This window comes from Pelmatolapia mariae, linkage group LG16_19 (assembly GCF_036321145.2).
Source record: "Pelmatolapia mariae isolate MD_Pm_ZW linkage group LG16_19, Pm_UMD_F_2, whole genome shotgun sequence".
Classification (NCBI taxonomy): domain Eukaryota; kingdom Metazoa; phylum Chordata; class Actinopteri; order Cichliformes; family Cichlidae; genus Pelmatolapia; species Pelmatolapia mariae.
In genome coordinates this window covers 17,807,626-17,833,830 of record NC_086241.1, presented here as the reverse complement: position 1 = coordinate 17,833,830, position 26,205 = coordinate 17,807,626, and the positions used below count along the sequence as shown (strand labels likewise).

General features: G+C 36.9%; 1 protein-coding gene across 2 annotated transcripts in view; it reads left to right on the top strand.

Annotated features, from left to right (window-relative positions):
- The window catches only part of gpc6b (glypican 6b), a 78,837-nt gene that overhangs the window by 26,718 nt on the left and 25,914 nt on the right, over window positions 1-26,205 (top strand). For both annotated transcript variants that reach the window (XM_063498153.1, XM_063498152.1), the window contains exons 3-6: window positions 3,630-4,021; window positions 8,431-8,596; window positions 24,336-24,466; window positions 25,133-25,276. In XM_063498153.1, the coding sequence (XP_063354223.1) occupies window positions 3,630-4,021; window positions 8,431-8,596; window positions 24,336-24,466; window positions 25,133-25,276 (833 nt within the window). The remainder of the gene's footprint in view (window positions 1-3,629; window positions 4,022-8,430; window positions 8,597-24,335; window positions 24,467-25,132; window positions 25,277-26,205) is intronic.

Sequence of the window (26,205 nt, the reverse complement as noted above, 5' to 3'; positions counted from 1 at the left end):
ATTTAATTTTCCACAAAATTTGAATTATACATGCCTAGCAACCACTTAGCAACAGGTTAAAATGACCCATTTTTAGCATGTAAGCAAAATCTTTTTTTATCATTGATATTTATTTATTTATTCATTTGTTTATTTCACTTTTGCCAACAGCACAAACAGGCCAAACATTAGTGTAGCATGGATGTGTACTGGTTTATATAATTTAACATATCAGTTACATCCCAATTACTTTTGGTTAAAGTTATTGTGCTCAAAATAACATGAACCGACGCTGGATGTGGCCCAGTTAAAAAATAAAAAGTTGGTTTATGTATGTAGACTCCAATACAATATATTGCATGTACCCAATTGAAGAAGGCTGAAATGTTTTGGAAAGCCAACCCCTTTTTCCTCCTCAGCTGGCTGGTCACAGTTCAGAAGACTGTAGTAATTAATTCTGCAGGCCACTTCCCCTGAGGGTTCTCACAGTAGATGTCATCCCATCCACAGCAAACTCCTTTGGTTATGTGTAAAGACCAAATGAAGTCGACTTCAGAGTCTCTGTTGTCTCCAAAAAGCTGTGGTCTGCTTAGAAATAAAATTCACAAAACTTGCCTTTTCCACCATCTAGTTCAGAAATCTGAAACAGGGATGCTGTGTTTCAAGATTGCTGAAATAGACTGCTGACATCTAGGAGGCCATCCATCAGTAGGTTTCTGCAGAAGCACAGAAACAGAGGCTTTCTTTTTATCACAAAGAGAATGGCTGTGTGTAACCTCTGCACAGCTCTGTGCATATACTGAGGAGCTGGAGCCAAATGGAGCTTTATCAGCGAAATGTAATGAACTCTGTGTAAGCTGGGAGTATTTGAATCACTGCTGTCCAGCATTTCAGCATCATTATTCTCTGTTTGCAGCTAATGCAAATGATTATTTGGACAGACGTCTTAGTTAGTAATACATGTTTAGGATTTATGTAAATTCTCCAGGTAATTTTTACTCTTTGACATTTCACTATGGTTTTCATTTTCTGTCATGAAATATAGATCCCCTCAAGAGTTTTCACTAATTACATTATGATGTCTTTTTTAGCCTAATATTTCTGCTGGTGATTTATACCAAGGCCATTCATAATGAAATTATTCATCGTAATCACTCCATTGCAGAGCATTGCAGAGAATTATATCAAATATAATGTCATATTGATTAGAAACACTGTTTTAATTAAATTGGTTATGTTTAATTAGTCTCTCAGCAGAACATGGCTGTATAAAGGTTTGTTTTTCTCATTTTCATGATTTTAAGTAGAATTTGTTTTGGCACCGTCATTAATCTATGTGCACATCGCTCAGCATCACTGACTGTTCTCATTACCACAAACACATTACTGAAGCAAAAATCATGCTTAAAGATTACCATATTTAAATGACTGCTAACTGTGGACATTTATTACATATTCTCAAGTATGCTGAAAAATAACCAGACTTTGGCTAATGTCATGAGTCCTGCCTACTGTAAGTTCTAATATAAGATGTGTTAAGTAAATAAAAAAATTATATCTCCTTAGGCACCAAACGTGTGTGAAAGTAAGCTAATGTTGTCAGATCCCAGGGGGAGTATGACAGTTAACACTCAAAGGTACCTCATAAGATGTGCTAATGAACAATAATTAAATCTGATGAGAATAAAGAAAGCAAGTATTTTGTGATTTTGTGAGCATGCACTAAATGAAAGCCAGTTTTTTGGTGAATACATTAATGTTAGATAAAAAAAACAAACAACCTTTGCTCTTCAAGTTCAAATCATACACACCAAAACCTTGCCTTTTTAAGCTGCCATACATTAGTCTTTAAATGATGTTATAATATCATAAAATAACATTTTATTTTCAAAAAACCTTGCAAATGAGGCGTGTTTTCCATATTTTACTTTCTGTCAGTGTGCATCTCGGGTACCTCTTGATGTAACTAATCAGATGTGACTTGGTGTGGCATTATGGAGAGTCGGGTCATTTGGTTTCTCTGCTGCTGTAATCTGTAATTTTACCTGCATTGCTGGGAGCTAATGACCACTTCAAATCCATTACGCTTTTGTCTGGGCCATTGTGATAAGTGACTCTAATGTGCATGGCTTGGGGGGAGAGGTGTAACCTAGCTTTTATGAATAGCTCGAGAACATACAGATCTAGTAGTCTACATGATCATAATAGTCCACAATACTGTTTAAAATAAAGCACAAATAGTAAAATTTCTTGGAATCAATAGCTGGTGTGACGATATTAGGACAACATTATTTTCTTTCTTTACCCTGAAGTATCCCAACTGTGTAGTTTTGCTGTTGGCTTTGTCCACACCTCGCTTCCTACCATCTAAAATCTAAGTTCTAAAAGTACTTTTAATCAGTATTTTTATATGATTAAAAATCATGGGCTTCCAAGTCTTCCAGTCACACAATCTTGTTTTGTCTGTTTTTTATTTTACATTTTGATTCAGTCTGTCCTCTCATCAACCCTACTCCAGATGCAGGATGCAGCTGCTACTTTCACTGACAAATCACAAAAGTACCATATAAGACAGTATACAGCCTACCAGTAGAGTTATGCATTTTGTCTGGCACATGGCTCCAAAGAAATCAAAGTCTGTAAGACTCGTTGCTCACATTTTGCCATGTTATAACTTGGTGATAATATGGTAATATTGTTCATACAGCTCTTTCTGCTGCCTCCAAGGAGCAAAATATATCAATTGATACACTTAAGAGTTCACGCTTCTTTAAAGCTTTGGGCTGTACCCATAAAGCCCACTTAGGAATATAAAAAGCTTTCAGTTTTATTGAATTGGAGTCTGTACTGAATCCTCTTTTGACTCTCTTTGCAGTTAAATGTACAGGTTATTTAAATTCTGGCCCTTCTATGACAACTTTATTGTTATTGATAGCAGATGGTCAGAAATATCAACTAATCCCACTTGCTGGCATGTCACAGAGGTCATGAGACAAACAACAAGTGGAGTCTAAGAAGGAGAGTGCAGACTCCTGCAAATGCTGCAGTTGAACTGCATTGTGCTGTCATAATCATGATGATGGAAAATTTATTGCATTTCACAGTGGTATGCTTTTCACCATATAGAGAAATATTCATATATGCAAAGTGTTTTATCTCAACTGTAGATTCTTTCTGTCAATGAACAGTACAGGAAGGTGTTTCGGGTTTACATGAGTGATATGGACAATAAAGCAAATGCAGAGTTTATTATTTTCCAGAAATATATAGGGGAACTTCCCTTTGTCATCAAAAAACTAGTTTACTGCAAATAAAAGTCAACAGAGCTGTGATCTCAGTTCAAAATGAAAACAGCATCAAACGCTATAATTGATTTCTTTGTTTGTTTTATTTTAGTGTTTTCTGGCTGTTGTCATATTTGCATTGCAATCAAGCAGGCTTCCTTTTTAAGCAGCGTTCTAGATTGCAATCAGACACATTTAATGTCATTTTACTGTGTTTCTGTTTAATTGTAAATGCAGTGAAGGTTCCCAGTGCATCTTGTCAAACCATGTCTATGTATGACATGTACAGAATAAACTGACACCACCGTCACACATGAAATAAAATTGGACAGTAATAAAGGCTTTTTCTGTTTTCTTCTAATCCAGAATTTTTCCTGGAGCTGCTGGAGAACACGGAGAGGTCCCTGAATGACATGTTTATGAGGACTTACGGCAAGCCTTACATGCAGAATGCAGAGGTCTTTGAGAACCTGTTTGCTGAACTTAAGCGCTATTACACTGGAGGGAATGTTAACCTAGAGGAAATGCTTAATGACTTTTGGTCACGGCTGCTGGAGCGTATGTTCACGCTGCTCAACTCCCAGTATGTCATCACTGAGGACTATCTGGAGTGTATCAGTAAGTACACCGACCAGCTGAAGCCCTTTGGAGACGTGCCCAGGAAGCTCAAGGCTCAGGTTACCCGCGCATTCATCGCTGCACGCACATTTGTCCAGGGGCTCTCCGTTGGCCGGGAGGTAGCCCAGAGAGTGTCTAAGGTAAATGTTCTTAACCCTTTAAATTCTTTAAAAAGCACACATTTGCCCTAGTTTTCACATGATCAAGTTTATCCCAGATATACTTTCAGAGTAATTCGGATTCTCTCAGGGTATGTCTTCAGAAAATTTCGTCCTCAAGGTGGCTCGTTCATGGAGCTGTCTAGAAAACAGTGTTGAAGGGTATGTGGATTGCTCAGGAGAAATTCCCAGACAACAAAAAAGGCGAGAAAAGAAATGTCTGCTATCGCTGTTTATTGCTCTCTTGCCTTATATTTGTTCATCCAGTATATAGAAGTCATTAATCACACTGTTGCCTGTGTATTCAGTTTGATGCAAAGCAATCTGTATGCAGTTCCTGCGATACCATACTGCCCTGGGAGTGTATGTAGGGCTGATCATGTACAAAGTGAGATTAAAGGGAAAGCAAAAGGCTAAGCCTTGGATTTAGTCACGCTTAACAACAATGTTGTTTCTACACTGTCATTTGGGTTCAGAGAAGCACTGATTCACAACATTGCGAATCCACAGCCATCCTCTTTGGCTTCTTTGCTTTTTGTTTTTTCAATACAGTCTATCAGCTAGATTTGATTATTATGTCTATTATGAATATTTATAGAGCCACTTCCCAGTAGGCTATATAACTAAAAGCTAATGAAAATATAGGAGCCTTGAATAATGAGAAACAGAGGGCAAATGGAGAAGACACTGCTGTACTCTTATAAATCCACCATTCATTTGGTCTGTTAATCCCCACCATACTTGAACATTAACCAGATTCCCTTCCTTTCCCCTGAGGTCCCACCCTCCCTAACAGTAGTGGCAGTGAGGAGCATTTAGCCACAGAAGATGTGTTGTTAGTATGCATTTACTGAGTTGTACCCTGCAGTTCTTAGAGCCCAGCGTGTCCTAGCTTCACCTCTTGACATTTCAGTGGGACCTGAGATCCAGGTCATCTGTCTGCGACTGCAGCCCTTTGATCCCCAGGGTATAAAGTCATCACGAGAGATTGGGTGTAAGCATAATAAAAACAGACACCCTGCCAGAGGTGTCTGTTTCTCAGCGCTGCTAAGATGTGACATCCATGCTTATTGCTCCTGGGATATACAATATATTGAATTAAAGTAGGTGATGTAGCATTTTATTGCTTTTCACAGCTTTGAGGAAGCGCAAACTTGTGTCTAGAGCTCATCAGCACAGCTCAGACTTAGGCTAGACACGGCATGCGCTTGTACTATTTGTAGTGAATACAATTTAATAATCATTTTCCTAGTTGACAGTTTTTAGAATATCTAAAATGCAGGTAACTAAAATGAATACTTCCATTGTCTGAAAACAGTCTCTGTAGTAATAAACTCTACAGAAACAATTTGCTCTTTTGTTCTGGAAAACAACAAAAAAATAAAAAATAAAATGATCTCTGTGTTTTTATTTTAATCAGTCACAATATTTTAGTTATTGTTAAAGGGAGTCATGTTGGAACTCTTATACACAGCAAAGTGTAAGGATGTGTGCATACTGAATATGTATTATTTGATTAACAACAATATTTTGATTGTCATTCAAAGCAATATTGAGGCGATTTCTGCATGAATTGTTTAATGGTTATAGAGAAAGAGAAAATGCACCTTTCTCTTAATTGCTCCAAATCTAAATTTGTGGAACGATGAGGCACCACTGTATTTTTCTGAAATTGTGAAAAATTTAACTTTTAAAATGTTTTTTTCAATGAAATGAATAAGTAAGCACCTATAAATACTGCTAATTCAAACAGTACTAACAGTGATTATTTCTCCTCACGGCCTTGTGATCTACAAGAAACTTTTGTTGACTGCCCTGAGCTGCTGCCTTACACCTGTGTCAGGTGATACGGATGCTGGCAGAAGCATTTTTAGAATATTCAGTGTCAAGTTTTGTATTTGACGCCAGTTGTCTGCGAGTTGATGTGTGGGGGTTGTCTGCTAGTGAGGGCAAGTATGTCTATGTATAACGTGTTTTTCTTACGTGCCTTCCTCTCTTGGTGATTCTTAGCACTGCGCTGTGAAAGAAGGGGGTATGAAAGAAGCAGGGCTTTGAAGCACATCAGTTGTTAAGACATATCACTGAGATTAGAGCTTCTCTAATTTGTAGACTTTGAAAAGGTCAGCCATGTTTTTTTGTCTAGTCCAGGCTTGACTTGTACTTACTTGGCTTGAGTGAATGTTCAAAGGCAAAATGGCAAAATTGCAAGAGAGCTGACCACAAATACCAATTTTTGATTCACTGCACTTAGCTGTCTTCACAAAAAAAAGTAAATAATAAAAAATATATATGAAAAAGAAAATGAATGGGTAAACCTTAATTTTTAAGATATTTTTTGTCAGGGTCCTGCTTACACCTCTGATCTGCCAGTTCCTCAGAAGCCTTACTTTTTGCTTGAAATCATTTGCCGTGGACTTTTTAGTACAGTAGTTCTAAATTCTCAGTTTGTCGCTGGCATGTTGCTTATGTTGTCAAATCTTCTTGTTACATAAAACATAAGGTACTATTGTGGTATGAACGCCTTCACTTCACAATCCTTTCATGTTCTTAGCACAGGCTTTTGTCCAAATCAATTTACAATAAGTGCACTCATTTTACACAAAACAAGAGCTAATTTTGGTGAAGACGTCTTTGTGCATCGTTTTTTTTTTTAAACAAAAAGAGCTGTGATGCTGCATTATAGCTGCTTTTCTTGTATTTTTAATGCAGTGAGACAATAAGTGTTAGAGTGTAGTGTAAAAAGGCACTTTTTCCAGAATAAAAGGTGTTTAAGATTTAAGAGTCTTGTTAGTTCATGAAAATAGCTCATTTAATTTTAAACATCTTAACAGGGCTCCAGAGTGCAAGTAACTGCATACTGAGAGTAGGAATAATAATGCTCCATATTAGAAATAATGTCATCAAATGTTTTTTAGCAGATCGCATAGTGGAGTTTGTATTTGCTATCAGATCTATTTCCTCACTATGATTTAAAAAACACACACTAATAGCATTTTGCACTTTGGTACTCCCAAAGTCTGATAAATGACTTGAATAGAATATAGCAGCTGATGGTCAGCTGTCCTCTGTAGTTTTTTTTATTGTGAGTATTACTTCATGATCTTGTGAATGAGAGCATTTTTCATTGTAGCTAACTTCCCGCTGTTCGTCAAAGTAGCCTAAAGGTTAATTATCAGCCAGGGGTTCTTGTACCCTAGAGGGTACTTCTGCAGCTTCCAATGGGCATCTGGAAGGATTAGTAATTTACAATCAAATCAAATTAACATTTGGAACATGAGAGGTTGTGGTAATGAAGGGTTGAATTCACTTCATCTGGCAGGGATGTGTGGTTTTGTCTGGGGAAAAAAAAACACGATGCCATTCCATGGTATTGTGAGTTATCCTGCTGGTGAAGCTATCAGAAGATACACTGGTGCAGTGTGGTACACTGTGGTCATGAAGGGTTAAACATGATCAAGAACAGAACTCAGAGAGTCTATGATATTTAAATGATTCTCAGCTTGTACTAAGGAACCCTCCACACCATTACACTGCCAACAACAACCAAAAAGTTGCTGCCACGTGATTGGCTGATTAGATATTTGCATTAAGAAGCGACTGAATAGACGTACCTAACAAAGTGGTCAGTAGTTGTATGTCATAATTTATCCTATTAACTTATTAAAATAACCCTGTTTTTGAGTTGCATAGGTTATATGTTAAACAAACTGTAGTGAAAATCTGAAACAAACAAAGGTGCATCTTATCTCTCACTTCACTGCTTATCATCTTTAATATCTATACATGCAGTCACTGTGACATAATGTATTTCAGAGGTGTTTAATTGTCTGTTTCCTGCAGCTGTTAGCCTATTACTATCAATGCTTGTATGTGTTTTCATACATGGAGACAGTTTATCAGGTTATCTATGAAAGCAGATTTTTTTTTCTACTTTGCCACTTTTGTCTTCTTTATTAGTTTGGATTTTTACTTTTTCATTAGTGACATAACCTTACATTTTAAAATAGAAATTATATTCCATAGAGTGGGGAAATAGATATTTGACTTCATTTAAAGACTTGTGGTTTAAATGCAATCCAAATTATCCTATGTGAAGTGTTCATCGGCAGTGACTGATTGCATAAGAACGTTCTTTAAAAGTCTTCAGTCAGCAAAAACGGTCTCTCTCTAGGGCCTTTGCTGATTAATAACTGAAACTTTTTTTGACAATAGGACAATAGTATCATGGTAAAACTTTGCAAAAGTTTTCTACTGGACAGTTTTCTTGTTATAAATTACTTAAAATCCTTTAACTGGCACAGTTACTTCAATAAAATAGATTTATAATTACCATATATTTCGTAGGTGCTACTAGATACTAATGACCGCTGTCACATTCTGTGTCCTTGCAGGTTAGCAGCACTCCAGCATGTATTCGAGCAGTGACAAAGATGCTGTATTGCCCCTTTTGTCAGAGTATGCCAGGAGTAAAGCCTTGTAAGAATTACTGCCTGAATGTCATGAAGGGCTGCCTGGCCAATCAAGCTGATTTGGACCCAGAGTGGAACCAGTACATCGGTGAGTCTTTTCAACCACTTCCCCAGCCATTTTTATTTTAACCTAGGCTCTGCTGTTCTATTATTTCCAAAGTAACATACCAATTAAATGTGTTGCTATAAATTCATGTCTGGGCGTATGGTTTTTTTAATATGACTGAATTGAACTAATGGATGTGGGAGAAAAGCAGAGAAAGCATGTTACATCATATGAGCACTCACAGTAAAGCAGATCGAAATTTTCACTTACACCATCACTTTTAGCTATTCCTTTTTGCTGCTATACACAGGGTTATATTTTAATTGCATACCAAAAAGTGACACGAATTGCTTTAAAGCTGGACAGATAATAGTATGAGTTAAATAATCTTTTAAGCTCCCTGGTGTAGACCAGAAAGCTGTAACTGTGCTTTGAAAGCAGTTAAAAGAGTAAGCTGAAAGCTGCACACTGGGGTGTTGTTTTGGGTGACGTAGGCAAAAGCTGTAAACCTTTTAAATTACAGAGAGTAACTGGATTAAATGTTAATATTACAAATATTGCTTTGTTTTGCTCACACCTTAATCTTAAAGCAAAGATGCTTTAGGCACGGTGAGACCTATGTGTTCAGGAAGCAAGAGGAAAAGGCCGGAATAATTGGAATTATGTGAAGTGGCCTGGTAGTGGATGCTTATATTAAACATGGCCAAAGTTTCACATAGTGAGGTCAGCATATATGCAAGTAATATATAGTGTATAGTATAGGCCAATGTATGTAGTGTAAGCCAAAAGCTTAGACTGCTTGCACATAGGTTTTTTGGCTCTTTTGGCTACTGGATCTCACTAATGGCAGGGTTACTCTGCAGAGTAACCCCGTCCACCTGCTGTTCAAACCTTCTGATTCCAGAGAGCAGCCAATTAGAAGAAAGTTAGTTTTAAGGAAGTGTGGGCATAGGGAGGAGTGCTCAAAACACTTTTTTTCCACAAGAGTCTACGGATTAATATGGCAATAAGCATAATAGACCCATTTTAAGGAGCACTTCCAACACTGAATATTTAAATATAACAAAATTCATAGCGCTAAAATGTTTGAATCCACAGTACTGCACAAGTCTTGAATCAGTCATCATTTCTTTTCATTACTAGGAAAATGGAAAATAGGTGCAGCTGTATATTGAAACATGCAAACATCCAGAAAAATACAGTATATGACGCATAAGTTTAAGTTTGTACAGTTTTAATGAGCTTGAAAGTCAACGCTTTGTATCACCACCTTCATTCTTCAACACAGTCTGAACTCTCTGAGGCAACCTTTCTTGTAATTTCTTTAAGTAGTCTACAGAAATAGTTCTTGAGGCTTCTTGAAGGACATTCAAAGCTCTTCTTTGGATGTTGGCTGCCTTTTCTTTCCATTATCTGTCAAGATGATCCCACACTGCTTCAGCAATGTTCAGGTCAGGGCTCTGGGGAGGTCAGTCTATGTCTGAACGTCATAGACTGACCTTGTGTATTTCTTCTATTCAGGTGTGATTTTAGCCCATTGGCAATGCGTTTATCATTGTCATGCTAAAAAATAAAGCTAAACAGACACTTTCCAGATGGTATTACATGCCAGGTTAATCTGAAAGTGCATTTCTTGCATTAATAATTCCATCAGTTTAGATGGAATTAAACACAGCTGGATACAATGCAGCTCCAAACCATCATAGAGCCTCCACCATGTTTTACAGATAGCTGTGGACATGCTGGACTGAAAATACCAGCGTCTTTAGATAAAGTCTGAAAGACATTTAGAAGGCCTGTAGAACTATTTGAAAATGACAACAAAGTCTGGCTCAATACAGAGAAATGAGGTATGGCTCAAAACTTTTTGCATAGTACTGTGTGTGAATTAGAGTTCCACACAGTTAAAGTTATTGAAATGAAATTAGACATTACATGTTTCTGTCTTGGTGTTTTTTCTGTGCTTTCACAGCATTAAACTCTTGATGTAGGTAGCACCATAATTTCATTGAAATATTATTAATTAATAAATAAAATATTGAAAGACAGCTTAGGTCAAAATCCCGACCGCATCAGTATGCGGGGATATACAAATCCTTGTGTTGCATTGCAGAATTGGACTTTCTATTTTAAGAGAGGCTGCAGCTGGTGCCGTGTCATTATCATATTTTGACAACATCACTTTCATTGACACTCGCTGGGCCTTTGGATAAGAAAGTGCTCTATTTGTCATTCTTCTGTCATGATTCCTGTGTGAAAAGATTTTATTCATGGGATTCTGCTCTCCTGCTGGGCTAAATGGTGACTTGTAATGGGGCAGACATGCTCCGCAGGAAGTGCCAAGTTTTGTGAAGTTATGTTCCATAGAAAATTGTTCAACTCAGAGTCAACGAATACAAATAGAAATATAATATTTAAATATTTATTTTGGTATTTGATAGAATGCCCAGCATGATGGTTCCTGCTGTCAGCTAGATAGGCTCAGCCCATTGGCCTGAACAAAAGCTACAGTATGATGGCGAAAATGTGACAAGGCTGTTGTGAGCAGGAGATGGATTAACGGTTTCTACTAAGAAGTTTGTATTGCCTTTTTTTAGTACAAGCTATTAAGTCTTCTGTTTACATCTTGGTGCATGCTATACATGACTCCTATCTATTTCCTTAGATTAATATTTAAAAATAATAATATTCTTTCTGTTTTTACTGAAAAATATCTCTGTATTTTAGGTTTGGGTAATTGTCTTGCTTTAAAAAAATGAAAATAATCAAATCCTCTTATGATAGGGCTGATTGATGAATTGATATATGAACAATATATTTTGTAAAAAACATGAGCATATTTTTTTTCCTTTTGCACTAATAAATAAATCCATTACAGATTTTGAGCCCTAAGATTTAGGTCATTCTTGTAAAAGTTTTTGTTTTTTTCCGGTTCACTTCAGTTCTTGTGAGCAGCTCCTCATATCTTGACACTTAGAAGTATTGTACTGACATTGTAGTGTACAACCATCTGGTCTAAGTTGTGACCTTGATTTATCTACACAAAGTTTGCCAGTCTTTGTGAGATCTACTGGGACTGTATGGAGCAGCATATCAAAGCAATGAGCAGCTCAAACAGACTGAAAGCTGCACGAGTAAAAGCTTCAGTGCTGATTCACAGTAAGTCCTTTAGTGCTACATTACAGAAAGTCGTTTTATTCAAGAAAATATATTAAGCAGTAGATACTGAAGATGACTGTATTGATAGTTTAATTTAGCAGTAATTTAAATGTTGTTGAAAAATTGCTTAATCTACAAAAGGATTCCACAATGATTATTAGGATTATTTTGTAAATCTTTGTTAATCACCACAGTAGATTCAAAATAAGAGGTGATTGAAGTGCAGACTTTAACCTTTAAATCAATGGATTTTACAAAAGTATCGCATGAACTGTTTAAGAATAGCTGTAATTCAAGGAAGCACTCTCATAACACTCATGGGTATAAACGAAAGCATTTCTCCGACTGAGAGGTCCCTGATATGATGCTTTTGCATCATATCTCTCAGTGCACATGAAAAAAAATGTTCTGTTGAACTGCACATTGGTGGCATCAGTCATTCATGTGCAAAAAATAAATAAATTTGGATTTATTGACTTTTTTGCACCTTGCAGTGTCCAGCAATATGGGTTTTACAATTACCAAACAATCCAAACACTTTCAAATCCACATCAAATCACATTCACACTTGCACCTATGGGTATGTAATGTGATTTTTTTAACATCATTATTTTTGCCAACCTTTTTAGATCAACTTTGACTTAATTATTAGTTTATTTTTAAATCTTTTAAAGCTTACACTATCTGTCAGCAGAAGATTCTAGACTGAGCATCTTCCACACTTTTGATTTGTTGCAAAAACAAGCCAGTGACCTTTCACAGGGGGTGGTGGAGATGCTGAAACTTGTTATCGCCTTTGGTAAAAAGGCAAATGCCTCAGAGAAAATGCCTCAGCCTTTCCACTTTTACAGACTGGGCTTTGCCCCCAGAGTGTTTTCCCTTTACTGAACTGAATTCATAACAGTTGAACTAAAAACTACATTAGTTATAAACATTCAACACATATGCCTTGATTTCATACTTGGTCATATCTTAATTGTATCTTAATTATCACAATTTAAGCACTGAATTGTTAATCTTTAGCCATGACTATTGTGTGTGTGTGTTGGCATTCTTGGCTTGTGTACATACAATATTCACTAAAACATTTATTTTTATTAAAATCAGCTATATCATAGCATCTATGTGAAATAAAAATATAAATGTATAAATAAATTACAAATATAGTGAACATATAACAGTTATGCTATGAACATGGATTCACCAGCTAAGATATTGGGTACAGCTCTTCAGTCAATTGCAAATATCTGATCAGCCAATTACATGGCTGAGCACTTGTTACAACCAAAGTATGCAAAATGCTATCTCTGATTCCATAACAGGCTGAAATTTGAAGCTGATGGGTTACAGCTAGAAATTGAGACTACGATTTGTATTGGTTCACCAAAGTTGGACAATAGGAGATTGGAAAAACATTGAAATCAATAATTTCGGTTAAAGAATTTGGATAATGTCACAAAACACAAAATCATCTTAAACTGGTTTCTTGACACTACAATAAAATCACTGACCTCCATAGATGCCAGATCTCAGTCTAATAGAGTTGAATGGGAGATGTGCATCATGGACATGTAGCTGATATATCTGCTGCAACTGAGTGATGCTATCATGTCAATATGGATGAAATTCTCCAAAGAAGGTTTTCAGAACCTTGTTGAAACAATTAAGGCAGTTTTGAACGCAAAAGGGGGTCCGACACAGTACAAGCAAGATTCACCTGAATAACTCTCCGATTAATGTATATGAATAAATTACATGGGGTGCTGTTTGTATGTAAGTTACTACCGTATTTTTTGGACTATAAGGCGCACTTAAAATCCTTTAATTTTCTCAATAATCAACAGTGTGCCTTATAATCCGGTGCACCTTATTGTCCGAAAAACACGGTAATTTTATTTATGTTATTGAAAGCACAGCTGGAATGACTATTCTGTTTACCAACTAATAGAAAAATAATTTATAATTTCAAACTTTTACTTAATCAAAATAACGAAACTGATTATTTTGAGGTTCAAACTCAAATATTGTTTAGGAATCATGACTTGCATCTTAAATAGTACTTTACTGAGGATTGTTCACAATTTTCGAGCAACAAAAATAACTTTTACCTACAGCTGACTGAGGATCCAATATCGAATGATCAAAAATTAAACACTGCAGGTTGCCTATTGGTACCTTTGCTCCTGCTGTTGCTGCAGCCATTGAAGCTTAGTAACGTGTGAAATTGTTTGGTAAGAAACATCTGTCACATTTTATAGTCAACAGAACAGGGCACCATCACAAGCTGTAACAGCATCACAATTTCAGAATGCCACATATATTATTTATCCTAGCTGTCAATCTCTTGTTAATCTCAATCAGTGTATTTTCAAAACCATGCATCCTGTTCAGTTTGACGGAAGTTGCGAAAATGAAACCTTGGAGTGTAATGGAGAGATTTCACAAATAAATATACCCACCCCCACTGATAATATAGACACTATTTCACTTTACCTGTATTTCTTATCAGCCAAAAACAGGGAGAATGGTAAAAATAATAACCAATTTTTTTTAAATGATGTTTGTGTTGCATTTGCACTGTCTGGTTTATCGAATTTTACTAATAAATTACAACATGAATGTTATCTATTGTTAGTTGCCAGTAAGACTGCTTTCTTAAAACAAACAATTCTGTTGGACTCCTAAATCCAATAGAATGTCTACATTTATTTCACTAAAAGAAATTAATTTCTAACATGTTGCCACTTAAATTTCACAATTTTACATTTCTGCCATTAATTTTGTAGCAATGTTCATTCTGTCTTTATTAGAGCACTTGTCAATTGGGTTATTGTTCCCTGGTGCAGATTAAATACCAGTTCTATATCTTTTGACTCTGACATTTCATGCTCATTATGGGATGAAAGATTTTCAATTAGCTTGAAGTCTAACCACAAAAAACGGTATTGACTCGTCTCTCGGTGTTAAATTGTCAGGAAGGTTATTTCATGTTCTACACACGCAGACAAATTAATGTAATATGTAATCCCATGTAGATGACAACTATGCTATTACTTAGAAATAAGAAGCTTTGGTTTGAATGAACTCAGATCACCTTCTGCTATCACATACTGTTGCGGACTTCAAGCTGCGATATTCATCTTGATTCTTGTGGCATCTATTCAGACCAGCTTTATGTTCAAGATACTGGGGAGGTGAGAACTAATCCAACCAAAGAGTGAGAAATCCTTTACACCTGGAGGCTGTGCCCTTGATAGTGACAATTTTCTTCACAACACTGCAGGAAATAACACCCTCTGATTAAATAAATTCAAACTCGTGACAGAAGTTGAGAGAGAGAGAGAGTGGAAAAAAAGGCCAGTTCACAGCCTTACCTCCATTTATCTACAATATGAGTGTGAGGCTGAGAGTGACTGTTATGGCATCGCCAGAAGCAAAGTAAAACAGATGTGTGTACGAAGAGCAGCTGCACTGCTCCTCGGAAATGTGAAATGTTTAGAAAGCGCTACTTTTGTACCGCACTTTCACAGGAGGAGAGAGAAAAAATAACTGGTTCAACTTCCTCACTTTTGGATGTTTGCTTTGATGTTCTGTTTGAAAACAATTATTTGCTAGAGTATAAAAAAAAGTGACAGGAAAAATTGCCCTGCGAAATCATATTTTTCCTTTATATTTCTGTTCATGAGACAGAGGAATGCAGATGCATCCCAGTGAGGAGATCTTGGAAGTTTTCTCTCCTTTAAACAAATAGCATTGAACGTGTGCTTGCTGTGTTTGCCCCTAAGCAAGAGATTAATTAGACAAGTAACTAAAATCTGACCAGGAGACTTAATTTAGAGGCAAGAGCTTATCACAAGCTCCAAAGGCTAATATCAGATTTAAATATGTTGGTATCATGTTGTCATTTCACATTAATTTGGAAAGATGCTTTTCTTAGAACTTCACTTGACAGAACATGAACAATAGCATTCATATGAATCAATCAGCCATGCTTCTACAGTAAATACAACATAGCATTTTTCATGTAGGAACTAAATGGATAGTTATGGTTTGAATAAATATAGTTTTTAATGCCATGCTGCGATATCTATTTCTTCTTTAATGTTACACTGAATAAATCAAATCAAAATAAATCATTCAGTAGATTAAATGGACTCTGCTGCTGAGTAGCCAGTCTCTAATCCGTTTGTACCCACTGGAGAACAAATCCTTGCTGATTTCTCACAATTCCACTCCTACAGACAAGACTTGCTCACTGCATCCAATATGGAAAAAAAGATGCCAGCTACTGTGTCCACACAAAACCTTATTGTTATGATAAATGTAATGAAAAAACAGTTTATTTTGTCAAATAATTTGTAGTTGCTTTCTATACACCATTTATCATAATAAACACGCCTTTTTCAAAAGCAGTCTGCGAGCAATTTGATGAGATTAAAGGTAGGATTAGATTTTAATTACACGAATTAGCTGAAGCATGGAGCGACTGAGGAACAGCTGTCAGGCTGTTCACCGCAATCAAAGACTGCACTGAATACAATCAGGATGCATGTAGGATGCATAGATCATGCTGCTTTTTAGATAGATTGTCTATTTAGCATTGCTTTGACAGTGTTTATTTGTCTTTGTGCATTTTTTAACTCTTCAGATATTCTTTTTGTTGAATAATGTTTTGAATAAGGATGTTTTTAACTATTTTTTAATCAGGCTGTCTGCACAAATTGATGTCTCCTACTTCTCAGATGTTTTAAATATCAGTCACACAATCGCATGCCCTGGAGATAAATATTGTGCTCTGTGATTTAGATCATGCAATATGTGCCATTATCATATTGTATTATACCTGTGATGGAACCTTGTCTCCCGCATATTGAGATACTTACAGAGACTTGCCACTGGACTAAAGTCAGTCCAAAGTGATCTGGTTATCAGTGCCAGGTTTTTGTTTTTCGTTCTGTATTTTTTTCTTTCCCTAATCTAGTTGCCTCGATGTTTACTGGCTTCTGTTGCTCGCTCACTTTCCCTCTTGAGAGAGAAATGTCTCCACATTGGAAGTGATCTGCATCGATTCTATCTGCTCATTTCTTTTTAATTAGGTGATTTGTTTCACTTGGTAACTGTATCCAACTACAATCTGTTTATTGAAATTCAAGACAGCAACAAACCCTTTCTTGCTGTTTAAAAAAAAATCCTCATGAATAAAATATTGACAGAAAAGGGAAAATAAAATCTGTACACACCGAGAGTGGACAGCCCATGGCTGAAACTCAGACCACACAAAAAGTTTCTACACACAAGGACGCTGAAGAGATTTGAATTTTATGGTCTAACCAGCAGAAATTCGAAACACTGATAGAAATCACACGCTTCCATTTCACTAAAATTAAGCTATTCCATTTTAGGCCAACTGGGTGTTGCAAGTTGGCAGCCAAACCGAATGGGTCATACACAAATCCGACCCGGTTTGGTGACCTCGCCCTAGAATTTGCCCATTGAAAGCATTTTAGACATGGTCACCTTTAGTGATTCGATATTTCTGTTACTCATTGGAATTTAATTTAATGGCATTACTTTTTTAAAAATAGATTGAAGCAACTCTTCATCTCATGTGACAAAGGAAGAGAAAACTGAGCGTTTGAGTGGGCGAGTAAAAGAGAAGCTGCAGTGAAAAAGCTAAAACTCATCTCGAGTAATGAAAATTGTCTATGTGTGGATGCACTATTGCAAATGGAACTCTGTGAATGGTCATGACAGCCAAGAAAATAACCTGTGACTGCAATCTCCCAAGAAATAATATCTTAATACTAGGAGTCTTTACTTGAGGAAAAGTATTTCCACTTATGCCACACTTGAACGGTTCCATCCATGCAAAAGTATATGTAAAGAAAAATGAATGTTTTAATGTATTGTTAAATCATAACTGCTTATCAACTCAAAGACTGGAAACAAAGCAAACAGCTACATTTTTCCTGGAACTTTACAGAACATGTGATTAGAAGCATTTAAATAAATGATCAGGTTACTTTTGCTTTTTAGTTGAAAATATTTTTTGTGTGATAATAATCGTTGCAGACTTAGAGTATTCTGCATTTTTCAAATGGAAAGAAAATTCATATAGCTTTGGGCTTTTATTAACCTTTTGCCAAAGGGTGCTAAAACAAGCCACAACGATTAGACAGAGCAGACAGCCATTATACATCCATTTAACTCCACAGGTGTAGGTAAATGGCTTTCAGGCACAGCAGTTCTATATCACTGCTGTTCAGGGATGGAAATTAAGACCACACAGGACGAAGGAAAAACAGCACCAGAGCATGCCACTCATCTGACGCACTGATAATAATTTTTTTTTTTTTTTACAAAATGAGCCTTGTGAAAAGTGAAGACAGTGATAGCCTGTTATATATGAGATCTCTACATATTCAATTAAACTTCAGCTCTCCGGGATCTGAAATGTCAGCTAAATATAAATACCCGTGGCTGAGTTTCACATTCTGATTTTCAATCACCAGTAGCACTGATTGCACAGTCAGATGTGTTATTAGGCACACATCGGATAAAAGGTAGTTTTCTGTCTCCTTTTTTCTTGGAGGTCATTGAATAAGTTCTTCATTATACAGATTGCAGGGTTAGCGCAGAGATTTACAGAAAAAGCAAACTTATTCATTTCAGGAATAACAATGTAACCGAGCGTTAAAGTACATAAAAATGGCTTATTTGAGTACCGCTGCCAACTTATCACTGTAAAAGGTGATTAAAAAATTAAACATAATTAATTATAGAGCAGTTGCCTTGAAAAAGTTTAACAAATAAACCTTTATGACCCTTTTCTCTAAAATTGCATGTTTCCAGATTAAATCTAAATAATTCTTTATATTTACCAGCTAAACAGAAATAGCTTTGCTTTCCTATTTAAAGTTGCTAAAGATAGATTTTTATTTTAGCTTACCAGAAATTGCAATTATCTTTAATATCAATCTAAAATGACATTTTAGTGTCTGTGTGTGTATAAAATGGAGAAACCTAGCTGTGAGGAAACTTTTAAAACTAAGAGCTGAAGACACTATATTACATAATAACTTCCTTACACGGGACTTTCTTCTGACCGAGTATTGACAGCCTGTACCACCCTTGTGTGTCATTTGTCTGCAGAAGTCAAATAATGTAGAACATACTGTGCTTTTCTCAAGGCAGCACCGGGTGAACATTTGGAGGTTTGTGTGCACTGGCATCTGTAGGGACATTAATTTACATTCTGTTTTATCATTATTTGCTTGTCTAATCACTCACAGTTACATGAAGATGTGGTTGAGTGGATCTAATTACATATTCTCTTCCCACCTGTGCAATTAGAAACCTGCAGAAAGACAGGAATTTTGTTAAGAGAGAGAAATTATACTCTCCAGTGTGTTTATAACCAGCAAGGTCTATTATTGTCTTTGCTCAGAGCTGCATGGCCTGTCCAGATCACATCTGAGCATTGTGATGCACCCTGCAACATGAGGCTACAAAGTGAGAACAGGAAAGGCTGTCTTCAACATAATTGTTGGCAAAATACTAGAAACAGTCCAGTCAGCAAACCATGCACAAAAATTTCATGATATCTCCAGCCCCATTAGTAACACGATCTGATTGTGAATAGCTCGTTATCGGATTGTGCCTCTTAGTTTGATTAGCCATGCAGTACATTGTCAATGTTGCTCTTGGCTTTTGCATTTTAAGTCTTGCCTACTGTTTTAGATTGCTGCCATCATCACTGAACATGAATTATGCTAAATGATTCAGGCTTTGTTTTTGTACAAGACTGAGCTATTTGAGTGACTCTCTGTTAGCGTTTAGATCAAAAGACCACTGGGGCTAACACTGAAATGCTAACATATGTCACAATGGCATGGTAAAAATGCTGCAGATTAGAAGGCAGTTCTCTGTGTTGCCTGCTAACTGCTTTTCTGTAGCGGTTAAAAGGCAAATTTTTATAATCACCAAATAAACAAACAAAGTACTGCTAAAGGTTAAGGTTCAGATAAAGAATTTCACTTTTTTTTTAGTTATAGTGTAAAAAAAACCACCAATAAATCATTAAACTAAATCCTTAGGGGAGTGAAAAAACTGTGCAAAATCAATTAAAAGGGTACAAGACCATTTGCTTTTTGTTCCTCATGTATCAATCTCAATATGTCAAGTTCATGCATGTATCTGTTTCCCGCTTTAGTTACTGTTTCTCGCTTACATCTCCCCACTTGTGTCATTGTCTTGATTGTCTTCAGCTGTGTCTCGTTAGCCTCCTGCTTCCGATTCCTGATTACCCTTTTGGGGATAAAAAGTACTGCGTTACCTTTGGTCTCTGTCTCAGTGCCTGTCATTCTGTCCTGCAGGATTCTTTCATCATGTGACTTGTGGTTTCAATTTTGTGTCGCCTTTTTTGGATATTGTTTTGTTTTCTGTGTACTTTTTGCAATCAGCCTCATTAAAAGGCTTCCTTTCCGTGAATCCTGCCTGCCTCCTGCATCGAAATTTTACATCCTCTACATTCTACTCCAAATTGTGTGCATACAGTTGTCAATCTCCTAAGGACGCTAAGGAAAAAGTCAGGATATTGTTAATCTTGACTGTCTTATCCAATCTTGCACTAGATGTGTACAAGATTGGGTTTGGGGTTTTTTTTGCCTCATGTTAGCAGCAGAGGAAATATTCATCCACAAGGGTGATCTTTTGTACCTTGAATAGCAAATTTCAACAACAGAGATATTCCATCTGAACCATAACCTTGAAATTTGTGGTAATGGAAAAGTAAATGAATCTTTTAAAGGAATATTTAAAAATCATTAGCATTCATCCTGTCCAGTCTACAGGAACTGGAACTGGTTCATGTCTTAGCATGCTGAAAAGAGTTTACATGTGTTAATTGATTGATGATCTCTAGTAAAAGATTTTTTTATTTAGGGTTAAGATTTAGGCCCTACCTTTTCTAAATATTGCCTTGTGTGTATTTATAGTCATTTATCAAATGATTAATGAACCATAATACTTGATATATTTTTTTCTTTATGCCTATTAAACCCTGGGCTTCCATATGTCTATGTTCAAGGACTCCTTTTCTTGATCACGACTATGTGTCCAAGGGACAATATGCCTTTTTTTTCTTCCTTTCCATTTTTATACTGTTTCATAGCACTATTAGTTGGTTGACTGAACCACAGATGAGGTATGCTTTACAGAATCCAAATTACACTAGAGCCATTTTTCATCCTGTGGAACTCTTCACAGGCAAAGAGCCATAGATGGGCTTGTTCACTTTCCTTATTTGTCCTTGTCTGCTGGAGGTTGCTGCTGGCTGACATAGCCTGAATTTAAGTGGACATCAATCTCGATAAAGAGGCAGAGGCAAGAGTAAGGCGGGGCAAATAAGCATGTTTCATATCGCAAACTGAAATATTAACCTCCAATTTGAAGTAAAAATAATTGGCTCATGCTGTGGTTTCGAGGCATGGTGTCTTTTAGATTTCTGTGTCTCTATCCAGTAAGTCACAGCTGTAAAAACCCCTGCTCAGAATAGGACAAGATGTGTCTATTTGCATGGCTGTGTCGTGTTGATAACAAGATTTCCTCTGGCTGGCCAGTAGCCTATCTCAGTGGCGCAAAAGTGATGCAGGGAAAATTTGGCTCAGAGTGGCAGCTGTGCCACAGTGGACTGGACTTCCTGCTCTCCTCATAAATGAGAGTCATTAATTCTCCATGTAGGCAGAGTTTTTCACATGTAGCGCAGGAGCCCATCTCTCTATAGGACACAGCTATAGCCCTAGCCTCACTCAACCCAGAACCACATCTTATTCTCCGGCTTTCTCCTTTTCCTCCTTTCCCTCCCCCCGTGACACTCTCTGCTTTCCCTCAGCTGTGTATAAAGACAAAGTTCCCGGGCTAGCTCTCTGTTTGTTGAGCCCATCTGATAAGTTGCAGATAAGTCACCACTGCTGGGAAAGATTGCCATCGTTTTTGATCCTGGAGGCACTCTTCTTTTCTCCTGTGATGAAATACAAGTTGCTCCCAGTTGGCGCTGCTGACCTAAATTTTCAGTATTTGCAACTGAGAGCTTTTAAGCTTGAATTTAGATATACTTTTACCTGTGTTTGTTTTTGTGAGCAGACATACCTGGGGCAGTTGAATGAATTTACATTATAATCACATTAAATAACAAACAATATGGAAATGCTACATTCAGATTTTTTTAAAGGAATATAAGGACACAAAAAGAAAGCAGTCAAACTAAACTGCAGTTTGCTGTTAAAAAATAATTTTCTAAATATGTTTGCCTTGTCTGCTAATAGACAAACAGCAATAATATTTTTCTTTGGCCATTGCAGGTGTTTTTTTTTTACACTTGGACCATATGGTTACACAGTTGTGCACTTGAAGTGCTGCTGTAGAAAACCATTTGGCACTGATGTAATCTGTATATTAAGATCTCAGCAAGAATCACAGGCCATTTGCAATTCACAGTGTAAACAAACAGAGGGGCTCTTCAAAGGCTCTGACTTTGACATAATTGGGAAGGAAATGGAAGCAGAGCTGAGCTAATGTTTCTCAGCTTTTTTCCCCTGCCATTAGTGATCTAAGGTCCCAGAAGAATGAAAAGCTGGACAGGTCTGCTATCAAAGCACTAAAGTGTAATTTAGATATTCTTTTTTTCATTTGTTTGTTTTGTGTGTGTCGGGGGGGTTATGTACAGTATTTGCACTACAGTATGTTTTCTCATGTCTGCAGCTGGCTTTTTGTGTAAGGTCAATTATTTTTTTTAATGTTTTCTTTTCAGTCGCCATTTTTGGTCTGTTCCCCATGGAATGTTATCTATTCCTTCACAGTTTGGGAATACATTATTTTATTTTCCTATGATGGGTGGGGCGGTTGGAGTAGCAAGCCAAAAGAAATACATAATTTATTCTTCAAAAACCAACAAGCTACTTTTGGAATTTTGATACAGATAAAATAAACTGTTAAGGGAGTCATGGAGCATGTACAGTGAGACATCATTGTTTCTGAAGTCTCCAAATGACAGGATTATTATATTTAGGTACAAAGTAATTGTGGAGTACTTATCCACAAACCAGAAGGCTGGTTTGTGGATGGAGATGCATGTTCTGTACTGTCTGCAGAAATGGGCCTTTAGCTATGAATGAGTGGTTTGGTGATGTCCAGTTACCTGTGGCACGGCAGTCAAGCTCAGAGCTGCCACTGTACAGACTCTAGCACATCAATATAAATCAACATTAGCAGTGTTTCAGTTTACTCAGTGAGCCTTTAAAGGGCAACAGCAGTTTGCCTAATTAGTCTGAGGTACTGTGCAATATGAACCATACAGAGTTGTACATATTAGATCATGTGAATGCAACATCCTTTTGAAAAGCTTGCAAATATGTTCATCAAAAATGATGAAAACAAGTGCAGATGATATGTTAAGTGTATCATGTTCAACAAGGCCCTCTGGCTTGTGTCCACACAATATTAATGAGCCATTGACCTTTTTCACAGCGAATGTAAATAAGTGCTTGGCTTTCAAAAGTTCTATTAAATCAATTGCTCATCAGCACTATTCACTACATGGAGCCTAACAGCATTTTGTAGACTTGATTGAGTTGATCTACATAAAAATTGAATTTGCCTCAAGAAGCATTCATGCTCCGTAAGTGTGCTTGCAGACTGAGATGGGAAGGTGGTAAATGACAATACTGTGCAGCAATCAGAAAAGAAGATGCAGTAGTTTGCAAATTGTAAACTGTTTGTGTCCTTTTTGTAAAAAGCTCCACGACAATATAGCAAATATTGTCATGTTTGTTTATTTGCTCATTTGCACACATGTAAGCCAAAGAGAGGAAACACATCTGCACTTTTAAACCTGAACGGCAGTGTGTGTGTGTGTGTGTGTGTGTGTTTGTTTGTTTTCATAAATAATGAATTAACAATTCCTAGGGAGGTTAACATATTTTTTCCAGTCAATTAATTGTTTCAGTATTAATTAGAGGTAGGCATAGCATTGCACCATTAGTACAATTAGTACCATTTTATTACTTTTTCTGTTGTTTTTCACCTTCTGTGAAAACCAAAAGAGCCCAAAACACAATCAACTGAAAGCAGCTTCAAAATAAAGAGAAAAATATTCAAAAACGTTTTTTTAATTTACCAGTTAGATAAAACTATGCACTGCGTTTGGAAAACACAAACCCACATAAACAAAATGTGAGCAGTTATAGCTGGTACCTAAATAAAGACCCATTGCAATTGCACACCACTGAATTGAGCAGCACCGCAATGTAAATGAATTCAGGGACATGAGTGGAGACTTTTCTTTGTACTTGATGATTGTGGTTTCTGTTTTCACAGTGAATTTCTGGCATTGTGTCAATGATACAGTATTTTTCTTGCAGTGTGTTCTTTACTATTATTGGACTGCTGCTTTCACCAAGCATGTAAACAGGCCTATGTAATTTGAGATGGACCTTGCAGTGCAGTCATTTTTTTTAATAGTTGCTGTACTGACAGCTATTTTTGTCTGTGAGCATTTTACCAACTGTGTGTTTGCACCTTTGCTCTTCTTCCTCCAACACCACACCTTTTTTTTATATAACAGATGCCATGCTGCTGGTGGCACAGAGGCTAGAGGGACCTTTCAACATTGAATCTGTCATGGAGCCTATTGATGTCAAGATTTCAGAGGCCATCATGAATATGCAAGATAACAGTGCCCAGGTCTCCTACAGGGTATGTCAATTAGGTACATTTCTCTAAGAACCAAAGTAACACTTCAGACAGGCTGTTGAAGTCCAACTTCGTCACAAAATGAGGAATAAGCTTTGCTGGAAGTCATACTGGGCTGTGACTAAGGTGTGGATTACAACACGTTCTAATTATGTCCAAATTTAGGTCTTGTATTTGAATTATATGTTTCAAGTTGGTCAGATAATCTTAGTTCAACTAACAGTAGTTAATGTGTTTCCTGTGTTTTACTGCATTTTTCTTTGCCCACAAAATTGTAGACAGAAAGGGGAAGAAAAAAAAGGTCTAGGTGGTTGTGAAGAATATTTTTCTGCCTACACTGAATTAGATGCCAGTTCCCATTCAAAGCTAAATGCTCAGTTGCCTTTCCCATGCAGCAGATGCCGTTTTGTTTATGGCTTAAGTATATGTGGTGTTTTACCAGAAGCCTGTAAAAATTTAACTCAACAAACTTAAATAGCATTGGTCACAGCTCCTAGTCGGATCACCTATCAACATGGTTGCCTCAACTTGACGTAAAGCACTGTCACACCGGTAGTCAGGGGTGAATCATTCACAAGACCTTATCCAAACAGTGTATTTTACCTATTTTCTGCATCCCAAGTAATTTAAACTGTTGACAGTTGGGTATCCATGTTCTTGTAATTGCAGGTTTTTCAAGGCTGTGGTCAGCCAAAACCCGCAGGAATCACTAGGTCTGCTCGTGGTGTTTCGGATGTGTTCAACGCCCGCTTCAGGCCCTACAGCCCAGAGGAGCGGCCTACCACTGCAGCTGGCACAAGCCTAGACAGACTGGTAAGGAGACAAAAGCCAATGCTTTCTGTTTTCAGACAAGACACTGCTTCAGTGTAAACATCATTTATCTTTTTTACTTGACACTGTTGATTAAAGCTGGTGATTTGCCATGGTAAGCCCCTGGAGCCGGAAATTAATTCTTTGTACTTGTCCTCCATTCAGACCTTTCTATCGATTTGTGTTTGTTAACGAATCAACAGCTTTACCCAAAGACGGCATGGGAAGGTGTGATGTACTGCATTCACTGCCCTTCTCATCCCCGTGCACTTGGCAAACAGAGAAGGGGAAGAAGGGAGATGGATAGATTTTTGTGAGGCTGACCATATCAATTCCTTCTTGAAGGCGCACCTTTATTTTCTGTCAGATAATCTGTATGTTTGTTCAATAGGATCTTGATACATGAATTTCCATCTCAAAGAACCTTGAGACCTAAAATGCTGCATCGGGGTAAAGGTTAACATGGGGGTGGCAGTCCAATTTGGCTGAGAGACAGCTCTGCTTGTGTATTACTCCTGCAGCATCACTTCCTTTTACCCTTCCTCTCTTATACCTGGTCTTTCGCATTGAATCTTTTCAAAATGTATCTGCTATGCTTGCAATATTTAACCTTGAAAAGGGGAAAATTATTCAGTCTGTTTTGGTGAATGGCAGCCTCATTTCTCATAGTTTTTAAAACCTGCCAAATCGAATGTCTTAGTTCTCTGTGTGAGGTTAATAATAGGTTATTTAGTTAATGGGTACATAATTTGAAAAGCAGCCTTTTTTTGCCATCTGGCTCTTGAAATCCCACAACAACAAATGAGCTATTTGTTTTATTCAGTCCTAATTATGTTTTTTGCACTTTATCTAATTCATTCTCGATGCATTTTTGATGTCTTATATACAGCAGTTGGCTTTTAAGCTTATATGTCCGTCAGTGATTTCTCCCA